We start from the raw sequence: 22,054 nt of genomic DNA, 5'->3' as shown, positions 1-22,054 counted from the left end.
AGGGATACCTTTATTTCCTTCAAGTAGTGATTTGTTTAAAGGAAAAAACCAAAAACAACCCTACCTTATATGTTTTAAGCCACTAATGATTAAATATCAGTAAAAATTAAGGTCATGAAGGAATAGCCTTCTAAGAAGTTAAGATTTTAACCTGTGTATGATGGGGAACCAGTGGCATGTTTTAGTAAGAATATTAGGGGCAGATCTTGATTCTAGAAGAATCTAACTGCATATAAAGGATGCTTTGAAGGGAGATAGAAAAAAAAAATGTTGGCAGGAAGATTAAAAAAGAAAAAGGCTTTGACTATAGTCTAGAAGATAGATGAAGAGGACCTGAATTGGGGCAGTGGTGCTGAAGATGGAGAGGACTGACTTGAGAGAGATTTAAAAGGTAGAATTGTTAAGACATATTAATGGTTTGGAGGGAAATAAGTCAGGAAGTTCTGGCACATTTGCCATTAATCATTAACATGATTAATGAAAGGGTAGAACCAGAGATAAAGGGCTGAGATGCTTTACTAGGAACCAGAAAGTGGGGAAAGTCTATGTTAGGAAGAGTTAAAACTACAGAGTCCATATACAATGGAGTGAAGCAAAGATATACAAAGTCACTCCAGAAAGACATGGCTACCCAACCAGTCAAACCAGACCATAACCTGATTAAACATATCCATCTAAAAGTCGTGTCCATCAGAAGGGCCCAGGCAGTACTAGATGCAGAAAGCAAGAGTAATCTCTGAGGCAGGAGTCATCTAAGCACCAGCAAAGGAGTGTATTTCTTGTTCAAACAATTATGGGAACTCTAAGTCCTGTTGCAAGCAACTATTTATTTTTGCTAGAAATAGCATTCTGGTTTCTACATCAGTCCCTGTGAACTTGCCTGTCCTCATTCTACTGATGAAGATTAGATTTCTAAACTTGAAGGTCAGACCTTGGATCAGGCTGAATTCACTAAAGCAATGAATGCTATTGAATAAGGCATTCTGGGATACTTATCTGCTGTTGACATAGGCCTGACATCAAATGGTATGGCCTTGTAAGCTATATGTTTTTATTTTTAAATCTCAACAGTCTCCATATATGTTTTTATTAATGCATGCAAATATTGCATCTTGGAGACACCAACCCTAGGAAGCCTGCCCCAATTCTCTGAGAACCTGCCTCTGGGTGTCCCAGCACTCCTATTATAATGTAAGCAATATTGTAAAATTAAATGTAAGCAGATGTCTACATCCCCAGTATATCACTGATGTCAAGGCCCTTGCAGAGTCTTCTTTGTCCCTGGCCCAGCCCGTACCCAGTACACAAGAGGCCTCAACAAAGGTGAATGGAATGACAATGACTTTCTCACTGTACATTTTCAGAACTCAGGCAACAAAGGACTTTCTAGCAGTAAGAGGTACACTATAGATAAACATGGAAAAAAGTATATTAATGTAAATTGTTTTCAGCAAAGTAACTGAGTATGGATTCTAGAGCCAAATTCCCTGGGTTTGAATCCTACTCTAGCACTAAAAAGCTATGCAATATTGAACAAGTCATTTAACCTCTTTGTACCTGTTTCCTCACCTGTAAACTGGGAATAACCTACCTTAAAAGGCTATTATGGAGATTAAATGACTCAATATATACAGTATTACCAATAGTACTGGGTCCACAGTGCCATCTAAGTGTTAGTTTGCAACTCTGGAATTGAATCCACTACGAAGCAGAATGTATACTTCAGGCGCAGAACAACAAGTGCAACAGCAGTACAGACCAAATGAGGGGATATAATAAAACTCACAGGAGAAAAAAGAGATTTGGAAGTTAGTCTCCATGCCAGTGGTTCTCAAATTGAGGTCCCTGGACCAGTAGTAGCATCAGCATCAGCATCACCTGGGAACTTGTTAGAAGTGAAAATTCTTGGTCCCACCCTAGACCTCCTGAATCAGAAACTCCCGGGATGGGGATCCAGCAATCTGTACTTTAACAAGCTCTTCAGGAGATCCTGATGCTCACACTAAAGTTTGAGAACTATTTTCTATTTCCTCCACTCATCTCTAATCAGTCCCTAAGGCCTGCGGATTCTCCTAAATCACTCTCCATTTGTCCCCTTCTCTCAGGCCTCAGCCACAGACACATTATAGGTCCTTACTGTTTCACCTGGAACATTGTCCCATACCTGCTCTCCTTGCCTTATCGGGTTTTCTCCTAAAGCCATCCTCCAAATTGCCACCAATGAGACCTTCTTTGAACACAAACATAAACATCTTACTTTCCTGTCTGCAAACCTTAATTCCACCCACAGTCAATTACTTCAGTACTTGCTTGCTTATTAATAAGTACACAGTACCATGGTCCTACCCTCTTTGTCTTTATATACCATGCCTGCGGCCTAGAATGTTCTGTCCTTCCATCAGTAGGGCAAACTTCAAAATTTACTCTCTGCTGTCCTTTTTATGTGCTTACACACTTTACAGAGCCTTGCCAGCACTGATAAATGACTTTTCAATTTTTGCTAGCTCTATGGCTTTAAAATTTGTATTTCCTTAATAAAAAAACAAGTTTGGCCATTTTCCCCATTAACTAACACTGGTTAATAAGTGCTTTCAAGTGTCAGAAACTGTTGTAAACCCTCGCAAGACTCAAACAGAAGAACAAATTGGAAAATATTTTTTAAGATGCCATATGCTATATATATATTATTCCACTAATTCTCAAGAGGACATACTACATGGATTATTTCATTTATAATACTTTTCCTCTGGCTTCACACCTTAATAGGAGTAGAGTCGTGGTTAAAATTTTGGAGCCAGTCTCCTGGGTTCAAATTCCAGCTCTGCCACTTAATAGCTGCATAACTGTAGTCTAATTAGGGTGCCTCTTTTGTAAAATGGAGACTATAGTTTACCTATACCTATAGAGTTACTGCTGTGCAGATTAAATGAACTAAAATATATAAAGTATTTAGGATCATTCCTGGTACAGCTTAATAAATGTTACTTCTTGTTATTGTTATAATTATTCATGTCCTGTTCCTAGGATTTCCTATAAGCAATTTTCTTCCCCCCACAAAACAAGACAAAGCATGGTAGACTAGAAAGAGCATCACGTTTTAGAATCAGATAGTCCAGAGTTGAATTCTTGGCTCAGCTACTTATTAGCTATAGGATCTGAAGCACATTATTTGAATTTTTTGAGCCTCAGTTTCTGTTTCTAAAATAAGGATAATACTACCTGTTAGGGCTCTTTTGAACATTAAATGAGAAAACACACATTAAGTGCTTAGTACAATGCTTCACATATAATGTGCATTTAATTACTATTAATAAAACCATGGCTGAATTTGCTTAATTAAAATAAAAAATATTAAATATCCAAAGTCAAATGGAAGAGAAAGAAAACTAACATTTATTGGGCATCTACTATGTTCCTTACAGTAACACTTAATATTTAGAACAATTTTCTTAACTATTATAATGCTCAGGTGAGGAAAATGAAGCTAAGGGAGGTTAAATAACTTTCACAAAGTTACCTTTACATTACTTTCTCAAAGTATCTTTCTCAAAGATGGCAGAAAAGGAACTCAATCCCAGGACCATATTAATTTACTGTATCATAGTGCCTTCCCAGGTCCATATCACAAACCTTTATGTCACAAATATACTGAAAGTCATCTAGTTTCAGGCAGTGCCTTTAGGCACACAGATTTCCAAACTTTCTTTCATAATAACAGACATAACTAATAATAAATTAAAATTTATTGAGCATTTATTCTATACCAGGTACTGTCCCAAGAGCATTATAAATATTAATCTGTGCCAACTATATACCTTTCCTCTACTTAGACAAAGCATGGATATATTCAGAGAACTGTGCAAAATTCCTTTGAATAGTATCTATGGAGAGTATGCTTGAATATTACTTAAAGTTTATTATTCTCATTATAGACTACAATTTGCAAGTTTGAAACAGAGAAAATTGTATAAAGGGAGCCCAAATCAACCTGAACAAGTATGTAGAAGATAGTTAAAACTTTGTAAATAGTGCCACTTAGGTCTCAGCAATACTTATCTGTCAAGCACAGGCTTTGGACCCAGCATCAACAATGTAAAATATAATCACAAACAATTCTAAGACATTCATCCTACATGTAAAGTGAACATGAGATATATATATATATATATATATATATTTATATAATATATACATACTTTAATATATTGGTCCACTGAGTACACATAGTTTAACAAAAGATAATATTCTATGTAATCCAGTTAAACATACATAAGATTAAGGTACACTTATTACATCGAAAGTTGGTGTATATAAGTTACAGTTATTTAATATTTTCCAGAGATTTTTTTATTTAAAAAATTCTTTAAAAGTATTTCAAACATTTATTCATTTTCCCAGTGCAAAAGAAGGTTGTTCAAGTCAACTTACCTTTTTCCTGAAGAGTAAGGGGAAGGAAAAGAAAACAAAAAACCTACTACCTATCACAACTCCTAATACTACCTTCTCAATCAACTTTTGCAGTATATCCTTAGGTCACTGGATTAGTTTATCAAAATTAAAGCCTTGTGATGATGATTCAGCCCTTGCTTTACACATACGACTTTTATGCTGAAATGTTTCTATTTACAAAAATAGAAAAAAGTAGCAGTCCAAGAAAGTGGTTTAAGTTTTGTTTTGAACTGCAGCAATCCAATTGTGTGTGGAGGAAAAAAAACCACCATTTTAAGATGAAATGAATTGGATATTTTGGAATTTACTTACAGGCTGGGCAAATAAGTTACTCTAATTCAGATCAGTACTACTGGCTTGGTGACACCAGAGAATTTCAGTTTTTAACTACATTTTTCTTTAACTTGGTATTAACTTATATTATCTAAGACAGTAACTGATATTTCAAAAAATTAAGATTTTCTATAATTAACAGCCTACCTCATAGTTTATTCCAAATTCAGCTTGTCTGCTAAATCAGTTTTACAGGAGATGGGCTTTTAACATGTGAAGAGATTTAATGCTTTAGCAGGTCTCTTTTCTCTCAATTAAAAGCTAACAATTTTTTTGCTAGCTTGCCAATTTTATAGATGAAAAATATGAAGAAAGTAAACGAACTATCTTTAAACTTCAAAGATGGACAAAAAGAAATAATATGATTTACTACATATCACCAATTTCATTTTTATTCATTAGAAGTTTTTACATTTAAAATAACTGAGCCTTCATTAAGGAAAACAAAAAAATATATATGAAAAATTAAAGTACCCTCCAGTCCTAGCTTGCTAAAGTTTTTTCCTGCAAAAGTACAAAAATAATCTTATCATAAACTAAAGAGGATAGTGCCATAGCAAAGGCAGAATGGCTGCCATGTTAAGACTTTTGCTTACCTTGGATCGATGGGTATATTTTAGGTGATACATTTTCTCCACTTAAAATGAATGTTTTCTTACAAACTTGATATGTAAGAGACTGATTTTATTAATTAATAAACATTTGCAGAGATGACTGTTGATTTAAGATTCTTTGAATCCAGAAAGCAATTTTTTAAAAAATATATTTCACATATGAGGCTTTAATGTTTTTATTTAGGAAAAGATCGATTCTGAAGCTATAATAGTTTCAATTGAAAGCATCCCTTTTTCAATTGCTGAGTAAATCTATGCAAAAAATTTTCCTTGTCCCTATAAAACAAACTAAACAATATTTTAAATATAAGGAAATTCAAACATGCACTTTCAACTAGCCAATGTGCATCATCAAAAAAGAAATAGGATGTTCTTTCCTTTCAACCATTCAAATTGGGGAGAAAACCGCAATACCAACTCCACTGGCTATCATCAAAATAACCACAGAATAAGAGTAGCGAAGAGGTGAAACCATTCCTCTATATACTAGAAGGCAGAAGTTTGGGTGCTCTGGCTTTACAAGTAAAGTAGCACAGGCAGGCAAAAGGTTACAGTAAATGCATAACAGAACAGGTATCTAGGTGAAGTTATCTGACTGGTTATTGCTTTTACAGAAGAAAAAAAAAGTCTGAAATGGAGTCAAAAAAAACAAAAAAAACAAAAAAATAAACTGTCACATTTACAGGAATCTCAAACCTTTTGTATTCCCATGCTTATAGGTAGTTTTGATATATTGTAAATAGCTTCAGTATTCAGGAAGTAGAGTATTGTTGACAAACGACATGAGAATTCTTCATGCTTCTGATATTTCAGATTTGCTGAGTGCAATGGCCAGTTCTAAGTCTTCTTGCTCTTGCTGATTCAGTCGGGCAAGCCTCTGCTCTTCCTCTCTCTCACTTTCCCTCTTAGCCCATTCAATCATGTCTTCTTCAGAGGGATACTGCCATTTAAAAGACCAAATGAATGATGAATAAAACAAAAGGAAAAGAAAAGGGGCATTACTTATTTAATCAGAAGGACTCTGGGAATAGCCTTATCTGTTGCTTGTTAAATCTTTTGTTCTGAAAACAGGTTTAAGTTTAACCAGCCATTAAATTTCGGTTTAATTTTAAAAATTAAATCACTTTACAGATAGAAAGCCTATAAAACTAAACACTACCATATATCACTTTTAAAAAGTAGAAATGCTTTAGGTGGATTAGGAGATTTAAAAGCAGGAGAGGGCTAGCCTTTCTCATCCAATGCAAAACATTTACTACTTCAACTTTAGCAACCATCCTCACATGAGAAATCATTTTAACTTAATCCCACTTGTAAATCTTTATTTTATCCTAGACCTTCAGGTACAGAAAAACTATGAAGCAAAAAGTATACTGACTTTGCTATATATAACTTAAGAGTACAAAGTATACTAGGCAAGATGTGGACCAAATCATATTTTAAAAGGCATTATGAGGATTTTGAAGCTTTGGCAGGCTTTAAGAACTTTGTGACCCACTCTAAATAAAACCTTAACACTGGTAATTATTAGGTTGGAGAAGTATTTTTATACCCAAAAGAGCAATCTTGGCAGATACTAAACAGAAATTCTACTTGGCTCCTGTCACATGGAGAAATCCCATAAAGAAATGAAATGAATGAAATTGTAGGCTTTTTGAAAATGGTAGCTTTTTCCTCTAGGGAATTAGAGGGTCTTTGAAACTTACAAACATAACTCTTAATAAATCTTTCATAATGAAAATGGGAAGACATTTTTATTATGAACAGCTTTATATTATATTATGGCATATTGAGACTGTGGAGTATGAAATAGGCAAAACACCTCAGTTATTGTTCAAGACTCATTCCAACCAGGTTTTGACTTGCAGAAACCATACTAAAAATACTAATTGCTATAAACTGCTAGAGGGTTATTATATATTAAAAAGGAGGATTAAAATCTCCTAAGAAAGCCAATTCTTGATTCTCTGCTTGAAATAATTCAAATTCCATATTAACAAAAGTCAAGTCAATATAACCTTGATGCTATTCTTAGAATATTCAAAAAATTGATTGCTATTCTGTTCCTTCACTTCAGAAGAAGCCACTGGAACTCAAAGTATAGATGCAGGGAAAGCAGGCGTAGCTCAGTGATTGAGTGTCTACTTCCCATGTATAAGGTCCTGGGTTCAATCCCCAGTACCTCCTAAAAACAACATTAACAACAACAACAACAACAACAACAACAAAGTATAGATTTAGAATCTAGGAATCTGTCTTAGTTACATGCACATTCCCTGTCAATCTCTTCTAACTAAAAAAGGGATAAAGGTAGTGGTTGGGTAACCAAATGCAACACTGAGGAGGAAGGCATTAAGCAGAATGTGGTCACGGTCACCTGTCACTAGATCATCTAATTCCAAAATAATCTCAAGAGTACAAGGGGATAAGTAGAGGAAAAATCCTTTATGGAATGGGCAGTGATAATGAAGAAAGTCATTTTGCCTGAAAAAAAAAAATGGGTAAATATAATTTTGTTAGTTACTCTAAGAGAATTTTATTTTTAAAAAAACCAAACAGACTTATTTGTATCTGAATAATGATGGAATATATGGCACTGCTTTATGTTCCTCCAAAGTAGCACCTTCATGGTTGGTTGTCCCATTTCAGGGCTCTTACAGGCCCTGCCTGTGCTGTTATCAGCATCCTCCATTGTTTCTAATGGTCTGCTTTTTCTACTCAGTTCAGAGAGAGTACAGAGTAAATATGGAAGGTTAGTGAATTAGAGACTTCCATATAATTAAAATTGGTTAGATTTTGACAATCAGATTTAAGATTCTGGTATTCACATTTTTTAAAAAACTACTATATAAAACCAGAATTTTACTTTCTACTCAAAGAATCCATGACCTTATCCTCTCATAAAATTATTGCTGACTGGTCTCCAGAAATCAACAAAAATTTATGCACAAACACACATATACTGTTACCAAATAAATATACTAGCTCATTACTGGTATTATTCCTCAAGTAGGCAGACAGCATTGCCTAATGGCCAATTAAATCATCATCATCCCTAGCCATCTGCAAAATAATAATTCTCAGGAGTTTGTTTAGATTGCACTTCAAGACTAAGAGAAGGATTTGCAAAACAACTTGTATATATCACATCATTTGTGCAATGGAACAATTTTAGAACCATCAAAACAGAATCAAACAGGTTTTGCTTGGGGGAAGAATCAAGTATTTTTATTATGTTGATAAGTTTGGTTCAAATGATGCAATTTGGCACACTCCAAAGTAATCTTGATAACTTTAAACTATAAATGGAAAGATTTTCCCCCAAACAGCCCATTCACAGTACTTACAGCACTGAAGTTAGCAAAATTGGTTGGGTCAGTCTCTTTATTGGTAGTGGTAGTAGTAGTAGAAGTGAACTGATCGCAAAACATATCAGGATCTTTTTCTTTGGGGCTATCATTGCATGGGAAAGGCTGAAATGGATCATTCAGTTTAAAGGGATCAGAAGAATCCAATTTGTTGATGGGTCTTTTCCCTGGATCAAAATCATTACAATTAACTCAACCAGCAAACACAGCAAACACAAACATACAAGAACATAAACAGAGAGAGCATTAAAGAACTGGGGGTAGGGGAATGAGGTCAGACCCTTAAAACATATTCTCAATATTGTCTTAAGTGGCTACACTAAGAATCTGTCCTTGAATTTTCACATACGATCTCTCAGTATACTCCAGCTCTATGCAGTTAAACGAAAAAATAGCAGAGAGAAGGGGCAGGAACTATATTTTTAGCCAGAGATTAAACTTCTTTGCTGAGAAGGAACATGTTCCCAAGAAGAGGAGGCAAGCATAAAAGAAGAAGAGAACAACATAGTAACAACAACAAAAACAAAAAACCCACAAAAAACAGAACAGCTTGTGCTGTTATAACCTCAGCCTGATACTTAGACAGTTGCTCAGCAGAGGCAGTAAAGGCAATGACCTTTGAAAAATGCTAAAATTGCTCTGCTCTATATAACAACACAAGGGAGCATGAAATTAAAAATTACTCTGGTAAAACCCTACGTACTTTTTTGTCAGCCACCATATTACAAACTGAAGAATAAACAATGTTTTGAAGCCTGGGGCCTAAATCTTTGTGGTTGTTGATAAACTAATCTTTGACCAAACAACAGCATACTGTCCTGTTATTCTTTCATTAACTCAACATCATTTTCAGACAAGTTCTCTAACATTAAAGTTTTACTTAAATTTAGTGCTTCTTGAAGAAGAAATAAAAATAAGTATTAAAATATCTTCAAATATCCACTTTTTTCTAAAATGCACAAGGCTGGTAATAGCAATCAAAAAAACAGGTTCTTTCCATCAATGTAGCAGTTTACAAAAGACATTCATATCTCATATCTCAATGGATTCTTTCAACAAACCTATGAAGGTAGGCAAAATTAGAATTATTACCACCATCTGAGAGCTGAGGCAGCTGAGGCTCACATATGAAATTATACACTCGCAATCACAGAGCCAGTCAGTGCAAGATTCAGCATTAAAACCCAGATCTTTAGGTTCCCAGTCCAGTGCTCTTTCCAACAAACTGCCTTTCCCTCCTTGATCACACACATTCACCTTGCTGAAGATTTCTTAGATTTAATCAAGGTGCTAGTGTGTATTATTTTACTTAGGATTTAGAAAATAACCTCACTATTGGCATCATACAGGTATAAAAACGTAAACAAGCAAATTGATTATTACTTGTTTTTTAAAATATATTCTAATAGCTTTATTACTATACCCTCTAGCAACATATGATATAGGCTGATTTTCCTTAAAAGAGGAATCACTTAACTTGTTCAGTTGATTTTTCAATAGATATTGAGTATTAACAATAGTACATGTAGTTCTTTAAGTCAAAGAAAAAAATAACCTGCCTAAGAAATACCATGAGGAGGTTATTATGAAAAGGCAAGAATAATAATCTATGATTATTATTACTGGGGATGAAAACTTATCAAGAAATAACAATATGCCAGATATGTCTTCTCATGTAACAGCCTAGCAGTACCACAACTACTCAGGGAGTTGCGTTTTTATCACTTCATATGAGTGTATCACCTTAATTATAAACAAAACAAAAAAAACCCCAAGTTATTAAGACTTTATTCTGGGGTGGGGTTGGGGGAGAAGAAATCACGACTATAAAACGAGTCTTGATAAAGTGAGGTAAAATTTTATTTTCTTTCACAATACATATTACTCTGTTTTAAATCACTGTATTATTGAGTTCTGGATCTCAGAGAGGCCATATAGTCTCACATTAAAGGATTAAAGTAGACGTTATATCTGGCAAGAAAAGAAGGGAACTTCTAATTAATCTTATAGAAATTAATTAAAACACTGACGTGTAGGGATTGTGGAATATGTTGAGTGGTAATCATAAGCTTTTGCAAGGAATTTTGTCTATATTTTCATTTTTCCACTTACATTCACTAAAATGATTTTTAAAAAATTAGCTCTTATCAGAAAGTCAGTCCATGAAGTTTGCTCATGCTGGCTACTTTAGGCACAGTCTGTAATTCTGAACTGGGGTCAGAACTGATGTTAACAGTAGGCTTCTGCCATGTTTTTTGACTCGTTTTGTTTAAGGTCCTTTACATAAGTAAGTAAGGCCTACAGAGTACTCTTCAGAAAGAGAAAAGATATCTATTAAGAATTGATTTAGGAAAGGTACCAACTGTCATACCAGGTGGTGGTGGGCAGGGCCTTGTTGGAGTTCCAATCTTTGGTGGTAATGCTGGGGGTACATCTTCACTTTTGACTGATGTTTCCTCAAACACATTTTTTGTAATAACCACATTGCTGACAGAGCTTGATGTGCCAGAACTAAAAGGATCTTCATCGTTGACCTTTGTTTGAAGAGAAATATTTATAGATGGTTATATATGGGCAAACTGTGCATGACCACATAACATTTGGAAGAATGATCATAAGTATTAATGCAGGTTTACTTCAATTTTGAGAGCTCTGAAATTTTAATCTTTGCATTGAGGGCCAAAAGGGAGAAATTTTAAAAAATGTTCTAGGTGTATAGTGATAATAAAATCATTACTTATAAAGAGCAACAGGCCAAACCAAAACAAGCCAACTCTAGATTAAAAGTTGTCAGCTTCAGGCAATATTCAATACAAAACCACGTGAAGTTCATTTTAAAGGAACCGGACATCATTCTTCAAATGAAATCTAATTCAAATGATAATCAAAGAAAAATACATACTGATCCCGTAATTTCAATGCTTTTAAATATAGGATAGATTTAATACTAGTGCCAAAGAAAATGATATCTTGAAAAACTGGAAAGCAAACTGATCCCACAGAATGATAGCCTTAATGTCAGTCTGAAGACTCTGACTTTCTGATCCATGGAGTAATGAAAGATTCACTTCTCTACAAAGAACTAGACAATGATTTCCTATTTTTTAAAACTTTAATTTGTACATTTAATAATTGAAAATGTAAATAATTAAAAACTAAAAAGAAAACACAGTTGAATAAAAACATACATTTCTCAATTAGATGTACTGGATACATACGATTTTTTTTTTTTAATCATACAATACATTACACAATATGTTTAGTTCATAGTAACACAATCATACAGTTTTTGTCCTTTTGTGTCTGGCTTGCTTAGCTCAAATATAAGGTCCTCCAGGTTCATCCATTTGTCATATGATTTGCAACTTCATTTCTTCTTAGAGTTGCATAATATTCCATTGTGTGAATACACCACAGTTTGTTTATCCATTCATCTGTTGTTGACACCAGGGTTGTTTCCAACTTGTGGCAGTCATGAATAATGTCACTATGAACATCAGCGTGCAGATGTCTGTTCGTGTCACTGCTCTCAGTTCTTCTAGGTATATACCTAGTCATGGTATTGCAGGGTCATGTGGCAAGTATATATTCAACTTCTTTAGGAAATGCCAAACAGTCCTCCACAGTGGCTGTACCATTCTGTATTTCCACCAACAGTGAATAGTGTTCCTGTCTCTCCGCATCCTCTCCAACACTTGTAGTTCACTCTTTTTAATAATGGCCATTTTGATAGGTGTGAAATGATTATCTCTTTGTAGGTTTGATTTGCATTTCCTTAATCATTAGTGATGTTGAGCATTTCTTCATGTGTTTTTTTGCCATTTGTACTTCTTCAGACAAATGTCTACTCAGGTCTTTTGCCCATTTTTAAATCAGGTCATTTGTCTTTTCAGAGAGTTGTGACATCTTTTACATATGCTGGATATTAAACCCTTATTGGATACGTAATTTCCAAATATGAGTTGGCTGCCTTTTCACCCTTTTGACAAAGGTCCTGGGGAGGTGCCAAAGTGTTTAATTTTGAGGCAGTCTCTATTTTTTTTTTTCTTTTGTTGCACATGCTTTGGGTGTCAAGAAACTACCACCTATTACAAGGTCTTGAAGATGTTTCCCTACATTTTCTTCTAGTAGTTTTATGGTTCTGGCTTTTATATTTAGGTCTTTGATCCAGTTTGAGTTGATTCTTGTATAGGGAGTGAGATAGGGGTCCTCTTTCATTCCTTTGGTTATAGATATCCAGTTGTTCCAGCACCATTTGTTGAAGAGACTATTTTGTCCTGTTAACATTAACTTGGTAGGTTTTTCAAAAACCAGCTGACCATAAAGGTAAGAGTTTATTTCTGGATTCTCAGTTCTATTCTACTGATTGATGTGTCTGTCTTTATGTCAGTACCATGCTTTTTAGACCACTGTAGCTTTGAAATATGTTTCAAGGTCAGGCAGTAAAATTCCTCCTACATCGCTCTTCTTTTTTAGCATGGTTTTGGCTATTCCAGTGCACTTTCCCTTCTAGATGAATTTGGTAATTGCCTTTTCTAATTTTGTAAAGTAAGCTGTTGGGATTTTGACTAGTTTTGCACTGAATCTAGAAATCATTTTGGGTAGGAATGACATCTTCAAAATATTTATTCTTCCAACCCATGAACACATAATATCTTCCCATTTGTTTAGGTCTATTAACATTTCTTTTAGAATTGTTTTGTAGTTTTCAGCATATAGGTCCTGTACTTCTTTGGTTAAATTAATTCCTAGGCATTTGAGTCTTTTTGATCCTATTGAAAACGGAATTTCCCCCGATTTCCTCCTCAGATTGCTCAGTGTACAAAAACATTACTGATTTTGGCGTGTTGATCCTTTTTTTTTTTAAAGATTTATTTATGTATTTATTTTTCTCCCTTTTCCCCTCTCTGCCCCAGCTGTCTGTTCTCTGTGTCTATTTGCTGCATGTTCTTCTTTGTCCGCTTCTGTTGTTGTCAGCAGCACGGGAATCTGTGTTTCTTTTTGCTGCGTCATCTTGTGTCAGCTCTCTGTGTGTGCGGCACCATTCCTGGGCAGGCTGCACTTTCTTTTGCGCTGGGCGGCTCTCCTTACAGGGCGCACTCCTTGAGCGTGGGGCTCCCCTACGCGGGGGACACCCCTGCGTGGCAGGGCACTCCTTGCGCGCATCAGCACTGCACGTGGGCCAGCTGCACACGGGTCAAGGAGGCCTGGGGTTTGAACTGTGTACCTCCCATGTGGTAGATGGATGCCCTAACCACTAGGCCAAGTCTGCCACCCAATAAATAAATCTTAAAAAAAAAAAAAAAAAAAAAGCAAGTAACAATAAAATAAAATGTTTCTGGTACAGGACCAGCAGTCCAGCAGTATGGGAAAAAAAAAAGTGTACAAGTACCTGGATAATACACCCTTTTTGCAATAGTGCAACTTTAAGTACATATTGTTGACTGTCCATAGTCCACACAGAGTTACAACTCCATACTTCAACAACATGCTGACAGTTTCTAAAGCAAATTACTTAAAAAAAAAAGGCATAACCCAGATGTTCCCTCATTTGACCAACTAAGTTTACATGTGCATAAGGGCTTTGATATATCCAGAGAAAGCCACATGCAACATGTCACTTGATCAATTTTCTAAAATAAGGTTTCAAGACAATGACAGTAATATAAGGGAAGAAAACTGGAGGAAAGAAGTCCTAATTACTACACACGAATATTTTTTCTTCCCCTCCCCCTCCCCCGCCCTGATGTTTTTGCTATGTCCATTTGCTGTGTGAACTTCTGTAGCTATTTCTCTTTTTGTCTTCTCTTCTCTTCTTTCTCCTTTAGGATTCACCAGGATTCAATCCTGGGGACCTCTGATATGGAGAGAGGTTCACTGTCAATTGCACCACCTCATTTCCTGGTCTCTGCTGTGCTTCACCTTTACTCTCTCCTTCGTCTCTCTTTTGTTCCATCATCGTCTTGCTACATGACTCACTTGCATGAGCACTGGCTCACCGTGTGGGCACTCGGCTTGCTGCGTGGGCACTTGGCTTGCTGCGCGGGCACTGGCTTGCTGTGTGGGCACTGGCCTGCTGCACAGGCACTGGCTCAACATGGGCACTAGGCTTGCTGTGTGGGCATTCACATGGGCACTGAGCTAGCATGCAGGCATCCACATGGGCACTTGGCTTACCATGCAGGCACTTGGCTCACTGCGTGGGCACCTGGCTCACCATGTGGGCACTGGCTTGCTGAGCAGGCATGCTTTCTCTTCTTCTTTTACACCAGGAGGGTTTTGGGTTCGAACCTGGCCTTATCACTTGAGGCATATAGGGGGAAACCTTTTACAGAGAAGTTACAAAGAAAAGGCAAATAAACAATTTTGCACAAGAAATTTAATACATTCTGTACATCTTCACTTTGCTGTCATCATTTGTACAAACTCTTCATAGTTTACTTAACCATCACCATCAATATCTGCTTTCCTGATAATTTCATCAACCTCATCATCTGTTAACTTCTCTCCAAGGTTTGTCCTCATGTGATGAGGCTCTGTTGCTCTAATATAGCCATTGCCATCTTTATCAAATACATGGACTGCTTCTCTAATTTCTTCTTCATTGTCTGTATTTTTCATTTTCCTTGCCATCATAGTCAGAAATTCCAGGAAGTCAACTGTGCCATTACCATCAGCATCTACTTCATTAATCATGTCCTGTAATTCTGCTTCTGTGGGATTCTGCCTAAGAGACCTCATTACAGTCCCCAGCTTCTTTGATGTTATAGTTCCATCACCATACTTGTCAAATAGTGAAAAAGCTTCTTTGAATTCTGTTGTCAAGTAGGTTAGCACCAAACTGAAGGTCGATTTTAGGAAAATAGTATATAATGCTAACCTAGATCAACCTAATGACAAAAGTAGACCAGGAACTCCCCACCTGCAATCTGCTCTTCGGTTAGTTTGTCAGCCACGCTGCAAGTGCTGCCAGTCTACTAGGCGCAATCACACAACCGCTTGGCTCACTAGCTCCACTAGGACTCTGCTATTATTTCTTCTATACTCTCCTCCAAGCCTTTCTCTCCTGTCTTTTTCTTTCAGGTTCTAAGGTTTCCTTTAATATTTCCTGCAAAGGTGGATTCTTTTTTGCAGACTCTCTTAGTTTCCATTTGTTTGTGAATATTCTATATTCACCTTCGTGTTTGAAGGACATTTTGCTGGATAAAGCAAAATGTTCTTAGTATGGCTTGTAATTTTTTGTTGATGTCTAGGTATCTAATTAGGATGTAGTTTATTCAGATGCTCAATTTCTTTCTCTTTTGTAGGGATTTAGTGGCAGAAGGCTGTATGTTACCACTGCTTTTTGATACTTGGCTCTACCTGGATTGTCAGGATTGTCCCTGCTGGTTGCTCAAAACTGGGCACTGGACCCTGTAAGTGCTTCCTAGGGCCTTGGGAGAGAGGCTATAGAGGCCAGAAAAAGCCTCACCTTCTTCCTAAGTTTTTCATGTGCACTTCCTTAGTCTGCCAGCAGATGGTGATCTTTGGCAGCTCTCAGTTCAATGCCTGGTCAGCATGTATTTGTTGCAACACAGACTCAATCAATGTGATGGAGCTTCCAGTCTGGAGGCTAGGAGACTTGTAATTCAAACTTTGTCTGAGACAGTTCTCTGGCCTTCTCTGGCAGCCCCTCCCTTCCCCCCAGCTAGGAAATATTTTCACTCCCCTCTGAGTCCTCAATAATCAGTCCCATTAGTAGAGAAGGAGATTGGGAGGGTTGTATATTTTTAGCCCCTGCTGGCTCCAAGTCAAACAATGGTGCAGCCCCACCCAGACTGGAAGGGTTCCAAAGATTTAGTAGATCGAATTTGTGAGTTAAAAGTTGAGTCGGCCTTAGGCTGTGTCCCTCTCCCTCCCTTTTCTTGGAAGATCCAAAACAGTCAGTCCCAACAAGAAGAGAGGGAGATTACCAGGGTCCAATTTCTCTAGCTTTCCTGGGCTCCCTGGGCAAACCACAGTGTGGCCCCACCCAGCCTTGAAGGGCTGGTGGGACAGAGCAGACCAAATTTGTGAGTCATAAGTTGAGTCAGCCTTAGGCTGTGTCCCTCTCTCTACCCTTTCCTGGGATGGTAGGTTCCGGAAGCCCCCTTTGTCACAGCTGCAGGCCCAGAGGCCTGAGAATTCTGAAGTGTCTACAGTGTGGGGGAGGGTGCTGGCAGCAGCAGTCGCTGGTTTCAACTCACAGTTCTGTGGTTGTGATTTCTCTCCTCCTCTGTCCCTCTCTCCTCTGGGAGGTGTCCAGCCTTCTCCTGGTGTCCTAAACCCTAGAAGATCTTTTTCTAGGCTGTTTAAGCCTGTCCTCTAGTTATTTTTCTGGAAAAGAAGCCAATTTCCTGTTTAGACATGGGCTTCTTAACTGTGATATGATTGACGTTTTAAGCTAGATAATTCTTTGTTGTGGGAGACTGTTTTGTGCATTGTAATATGTTTAGCAGCATCCCTGGCCTCTATCCACTAGATGTGAGTAGCATCCTTCACCCAGTTGAGGCAACCAAAAATGTCTCCAGACATTGTCAAATGTCCCCTGGGGGGCAAAATCACCTCTGATTGAGAACCACTGATATAAAGAAGCTGACATATTCCCTAATTCTTCTCTCATGGCCTGAATCAATACTAGAGCTAAAATAGAAAATAGGTAGTGGACATATAGTACTGGACTATGTGTATTATTATCTTAATACTGACCCTAACAGCCTAAGAACATAAAATCAAATAAGCAATGTAGAGAGGATGCAGTGAATGCCTAGATTTTACAGCTATTGATCATGTCCATCAACAAGGAAAATTAAATATAGTTTAATTGGAAGAAACATGCTTGAATAAGACAGAACACTCTTTATATGAAGAAAAGCACTGAAGGTAGTGAGCAAACCTGTTAGTAGAAGGTTATAAATTACCTGGACCATTATTATAGTCTATTTATGTATTAAAAATGTCTATTTTAAATACATCTTATCTTTTATTTCTATTTGAAATCAACATTTGCTGTGACTTACTGAAATCAAGTTGCAATATCTATGAGAGGATTATGTTATTGAAAGGAGAGATTGCTCCTTTTGTGGTATAATTTCCCTTCCCATTGTCACTACAAATTACCTTTGACAACGTGCTGAAGTCAGCAAATCCATCTCCAAATGATTCATTTCCAAAAACAGAAGCAAAGGGGTCTGTGACTAAAATGAATAAAGAAAATCAATGCAATAGGACAGAAAGACGTCACATTTAATGTCCTTTTTTAAGTTAGCAACATTCAAAAGATAGAACATATCTAATCCCAAATATTAATTTCTTAATTTATGACTAAAGTCTACAATAGACAGAGAGCACACTGATAACCCCACAAGATGCATTCCTTTGTATAAATCAACTGATGAATGATTCAAAATAAAAAAGAGGTGAACTACCTCTAGGTAAAGTGTTTAAAGCTTTGGGATACATGTCAAAAAATAAAGTTCCTAAGAATTTTAATTATTTCTAGTAAAGACATCAAGAAGTAAAAAAAGCCAGATGACATTACCTCCACATTTTACTCATCTTTCAAAGACCATTTCAAACACAACTTCATCCACAAAGCCTAGATTAACCTATGTGTCTCTAATACCCACAGCAAGAAGTGATTTCTTTATCTCTGTGGCACTGTCTACATTCCAGTTTGTATTATAGCTATCTGTGATTGAAATACTACCCCTATTAGATTGTAAGGCCCTTGAAAACAAGCACCAAAGCTTATCCAGTGAAGAATGAACACTCAAGAAACATTTGATGACCATACACCAAGTCCAAGAAAATAAGAAGATACAGTTCCTACCTTTGAAAAGTTCACTGTCAAGTGAGAGACAGTCTGATATGAGCTATTAGAGAGGTATGAAAAAATTGTAGGGGGAGTCAATACTTAACTGGTAGAGTCAGGTTTTGTTAGACAGCATGGTGAGGGAAACCTTTCTAAACAACTGACATTAAAAATGAGATGAGGGGAAACGGACTTTGGCCCAGTGGTTAGGGCGTCCGTCTACCATATGGGAGGTCCGCGGTTCAAACCCCGGGCCTCCTTGACCCGTGTGGAGCTGGCCCATGTGCAGTGCTGATGCGCGCAAGGAGTGCCCTGCCACGCAGGGGTGTCCCCCGCGTAGGGGAGCCCCACGCGCAAGGAGTGCGCCCGTGAGAAAAGCCGCCCAGCGTGAAAAGAAAGAGCAGCCTGCCCAGGAATGGCGCCGCCCACACTTCCCATGCCGCTGACGACAACAGAAGCGGACAAAGAAACAAGACGCAGCAAACAGACACCAAGAACAGACAACCAGGGGAGGGGGGGGAATTAAATAAATAAATAAATCTTTAAAAAAAAAAAAATGAGATGAGAAAGGCAGTAAATAAAGAGCTGCGGGAAGATCTAGAAGTGATTTCCTAACTGGAGGCAAAGGTCATAAGACAGGAATGAGCTTAGAATATTCAAGGATCCTGTGGCTGAAGCACATGGAGTGATGAGAAGAATGAGATCAAAGAGGTAAACATGGACAAAATTATCAATAGTAAACCTTGAATGGGTTACAGGTATCTGAGATATTGACCCCTTCAACCCCAGGGAGGTATGCTAGGTGTGGGGTAGCCCAGTAGCTTATACAGTTTCTTATAGTTTAATGTACAAATGTTATCCTTTTTTTTTTTTAATGTTTGGCAAGATACAGAAAATATCTGGAATAACTGTGGTTGTCTAAGATAAGGCAACTGGATTTGATTCTTAGCAAGTTGAGAAGCCATACAGTTTTTAGGCAGAGTAGTGATAGTAGAGTTGTTTATTTAATCAACATAGACTTCTGTGTGGAGGAATGGACTGCAAAGGGGCAAGAATGAAAATAGGAGACTGGCTGAAAGACAGATAATGGTGGCTGGAGCTAGGGAGGCAGCAGTGAAGACAAAAAATCAGACAGAATATATTTTAAAGGTAGCGCTGACAGGACTCACTGATGGATGGTGCTTCAGCATAAGGAAAGAAAGATCAAGGAAGATGCCTTAGTTTTTGGTTTGAGCAAGGGGGTAGACTGTGAAGAATACTGGCGGAAGACCATGTTTGGGAGAAGAAAGGCAAGAGTTCTGTTTTGGACATGTTAGGACTGAGATGCCTATTCTAAACATCCAAGTAGAAATGTCAAGGCAGAATGATGTGAATTTACAGGGGACAAACCAAAGCAGAAAGTATAAAACTCTCAGCACACAGGGAGTATTAAAAGCCATTAAAACCATTTGGGGAAGCATATGTGGCTCAACCAATTGAGCTCCCATCTACCAGGCCTCCTGGTGAAGGCAAGCTGGCCCATGCAGTGAGCTGGCCTGAGCAAAGTGCTGGCCCACATGGGAAGATGGCCCAAGAGGAGTGCTGGCCTGCGCAGGAGTGCTGGCCCGAGTGGAGAGCTGGCTCAGCAAGATGATGAAACAAAAAGAGACAAAGAGGAAAGACAATAAGAGATACAACAGACCAGGGAGCTGAGGTGGTGCAAGAGACTGAGCACCTCTCTTGCACTCCAGAGGGTCCCAGGATCAGTTCCCAGTGCTGCCTAAAAAGAAGACAAGCAGACACAGAACACACAGTGAATGAGCAGACAGTGGAGGGTGGGGGTGGGTGGAAGGTGGGGGGTGAGGGAGAATAAATTAAAAAAACAAACATTTGAATGGATGAAGAGAACAAAATTTATAGATGACTGCCAAAACTTCCTCAAGTTGAGAAGCATTTGATATCTTAAGGGAAGTGATAGGGACCTGTGACAGCAAAGTTCTATCACTGAATAAATCCATAAGAAGGACCAAAATGAAGAGGTCTAACATACTTAAGTCTATAAAAGATTCTGACACTATCTATATAGTATACAAGAGTACTCAAAGATTATTTTCTGGTTCAACATAAGAAACCAATCATATTTACTGGGCTTCAGATTATACAGAAGGAAATTTTTGTTGTTATCATTAAATCACAGTCAGCTGGATTTCTTAATTCTGGTGTACTTACAGATATATTTAATGACCTGGTACTCTTGAGCACAGAATGGCTGAGCAAGGAGAGGTGAAATAAGAACAAGAGAAGTGGGGAGAAGGGGTATAAGAACATAGTTTGTGCATACTATTGAAGTTAAGTTGGTATCAAAGCAAACAAGATCGTTATAGATTTAAGATGATATATTTAAGCCCACCATAACTACAAAGAAAAAAATGAAAAACATGTAAGCTCATAGAGACAGAAAGTAGAGTACAACTTTGCCATGGGTGGGGGGGCAGGGAATAGGGAAGTTAATGAATAACGGGCATAGGATTTCTGTGTGGGTAGATGGGAAAGTTTTGGTAATGGAAGGTGTTGAGAGTACCACAACATTTTGAATGTGATTAATCCCACTGCATTTCGGTATGCTTGGGAGTGGCTAAGATGGAAAAGTTTAGGTTGTATATATGTTCCCATGATTTAAAAAGGAGAAAAAGAAAAGAGTAACTCAGATGACAATGACAATTAAATGCAACACGTGATCCTGGACAGGATTTGAAAGGGAGAAGGATAGGCTCAAAATAACTTTATTGGGACGTATTAGAATACAGATGGTAAGCTTTATATCCATGTTAAATGTCTTGAACTTGATAACTGCACCTAAAATGGTTACATAAGTGAATATCTAAGATTTCAGGGGGGTGTGTCAGCTTGAGTTGAAAAAAAATTAACTATTATCTTTATTTTCTCTGACCTCTAATTGAAATACAGCGTTTCCTTCACTTATGAATGTATACAATAAATGAATTACAGTCGTATTCATTTCACCTGACTGGAAAAGGAGTCCATGAAACAAAAAAGGTTGAGAACCCCTGAGTTAGAGGAAAAGAAAAAAGGATACTTTAGTATGGTACTGCCTGTAAAAAAAAAATGTCTAAAATAAGAGAAATATGAGATCAGCTCATTAGTACAATGTTTTGCACTTATTAGATATTCAGTGTTTTAATGTCTATTAACTTAAACATGTATTATTTCTTTAAAAATTGTTATTTATTAAATATGTACTATGTGCTAGGTGCTGTGATACATACTGGGGATACAACAGGAAGCAAAACCAAACATGTTTCCTGCTCTTAACTACTGCTCCACAGACATTAAGATGTTATCTATTCCATCAAAGTACACTTATCTTTTTGTTTGCTTTGTCATCAAGACAAGCATGGGATGGAGGAAGTGGGGTAAGAGGGTAAGGAGAAGTGTAGAAAAATCAACCCTTTTTCAGA

At 37.2% G+C, this 22,054-nt stretch overlaps 1 protein-coding gene across 4 annotated transcripts in view; it reads right to left on the bottom strand.

Annotated features, from left to right (window-relative positions):
* Positions 1 to 5,156: 5,156 nt before the first annotated feature.
* Positions 5,157 to 22,054, bottom strand: part of EPS15 (epidermal growth factor receptor pathway substrate 15) — a 196,850-nt gene continuing 179,952 nt past the window's right edge. For 2 of the 4 annotated variants that reach the window (XM_012518810.3, XM_004476485.4), the window contains exons 22-25: positions 17,903 to 17,979; positions 11,136 to 11,298; positions 8,744 to 8,931; positions 5,157 to 6,336 (exon numbers count right to left, since the gene is read on the bottom strand). In XM_012518810.3, coding sequence (XP_012374264.2) covers positions 6,190 to 6,336; positions 8,744 to 8,931; positions 11,136 to 11,298; positions 17,903 to 17,979 — 575 coding nt within the window. In that variant the 3' untranslated portion in view covers positions 5,157 to 6,189. The remainder of the gene's footprint in view (positions 6,337 to 8,743; positions 8,932 to 11,135; positions 11,299 to 17,902; positions 17,980 to 22,054) is intronic. The other 2 variants (XM_023584095.2, XM_058303602.1) reach the window with 1 other exon arrangement.

The sequence above is a fragment of the Dasypus novemcinctus genome, chromosome 9 (assembly GCF_030445035.2).
Source record: "Dasypus novemcinctus isolate mDasNov1 chromosome 9, mDasNov1.1.hap2, whole genome shotgun sequence".
Lineage (NCBI taxonomy): Eukaryota > Metazoa > Chordata > Mammalia > Cingulata > Dasypodidae > Dasypus > Dasypus novemcinctus.
The sequence above is the reverse complement of the archived record's forward strand: the minus strand, read 5'-3'. Positions and strand labels throughout refer to the sequence as shown.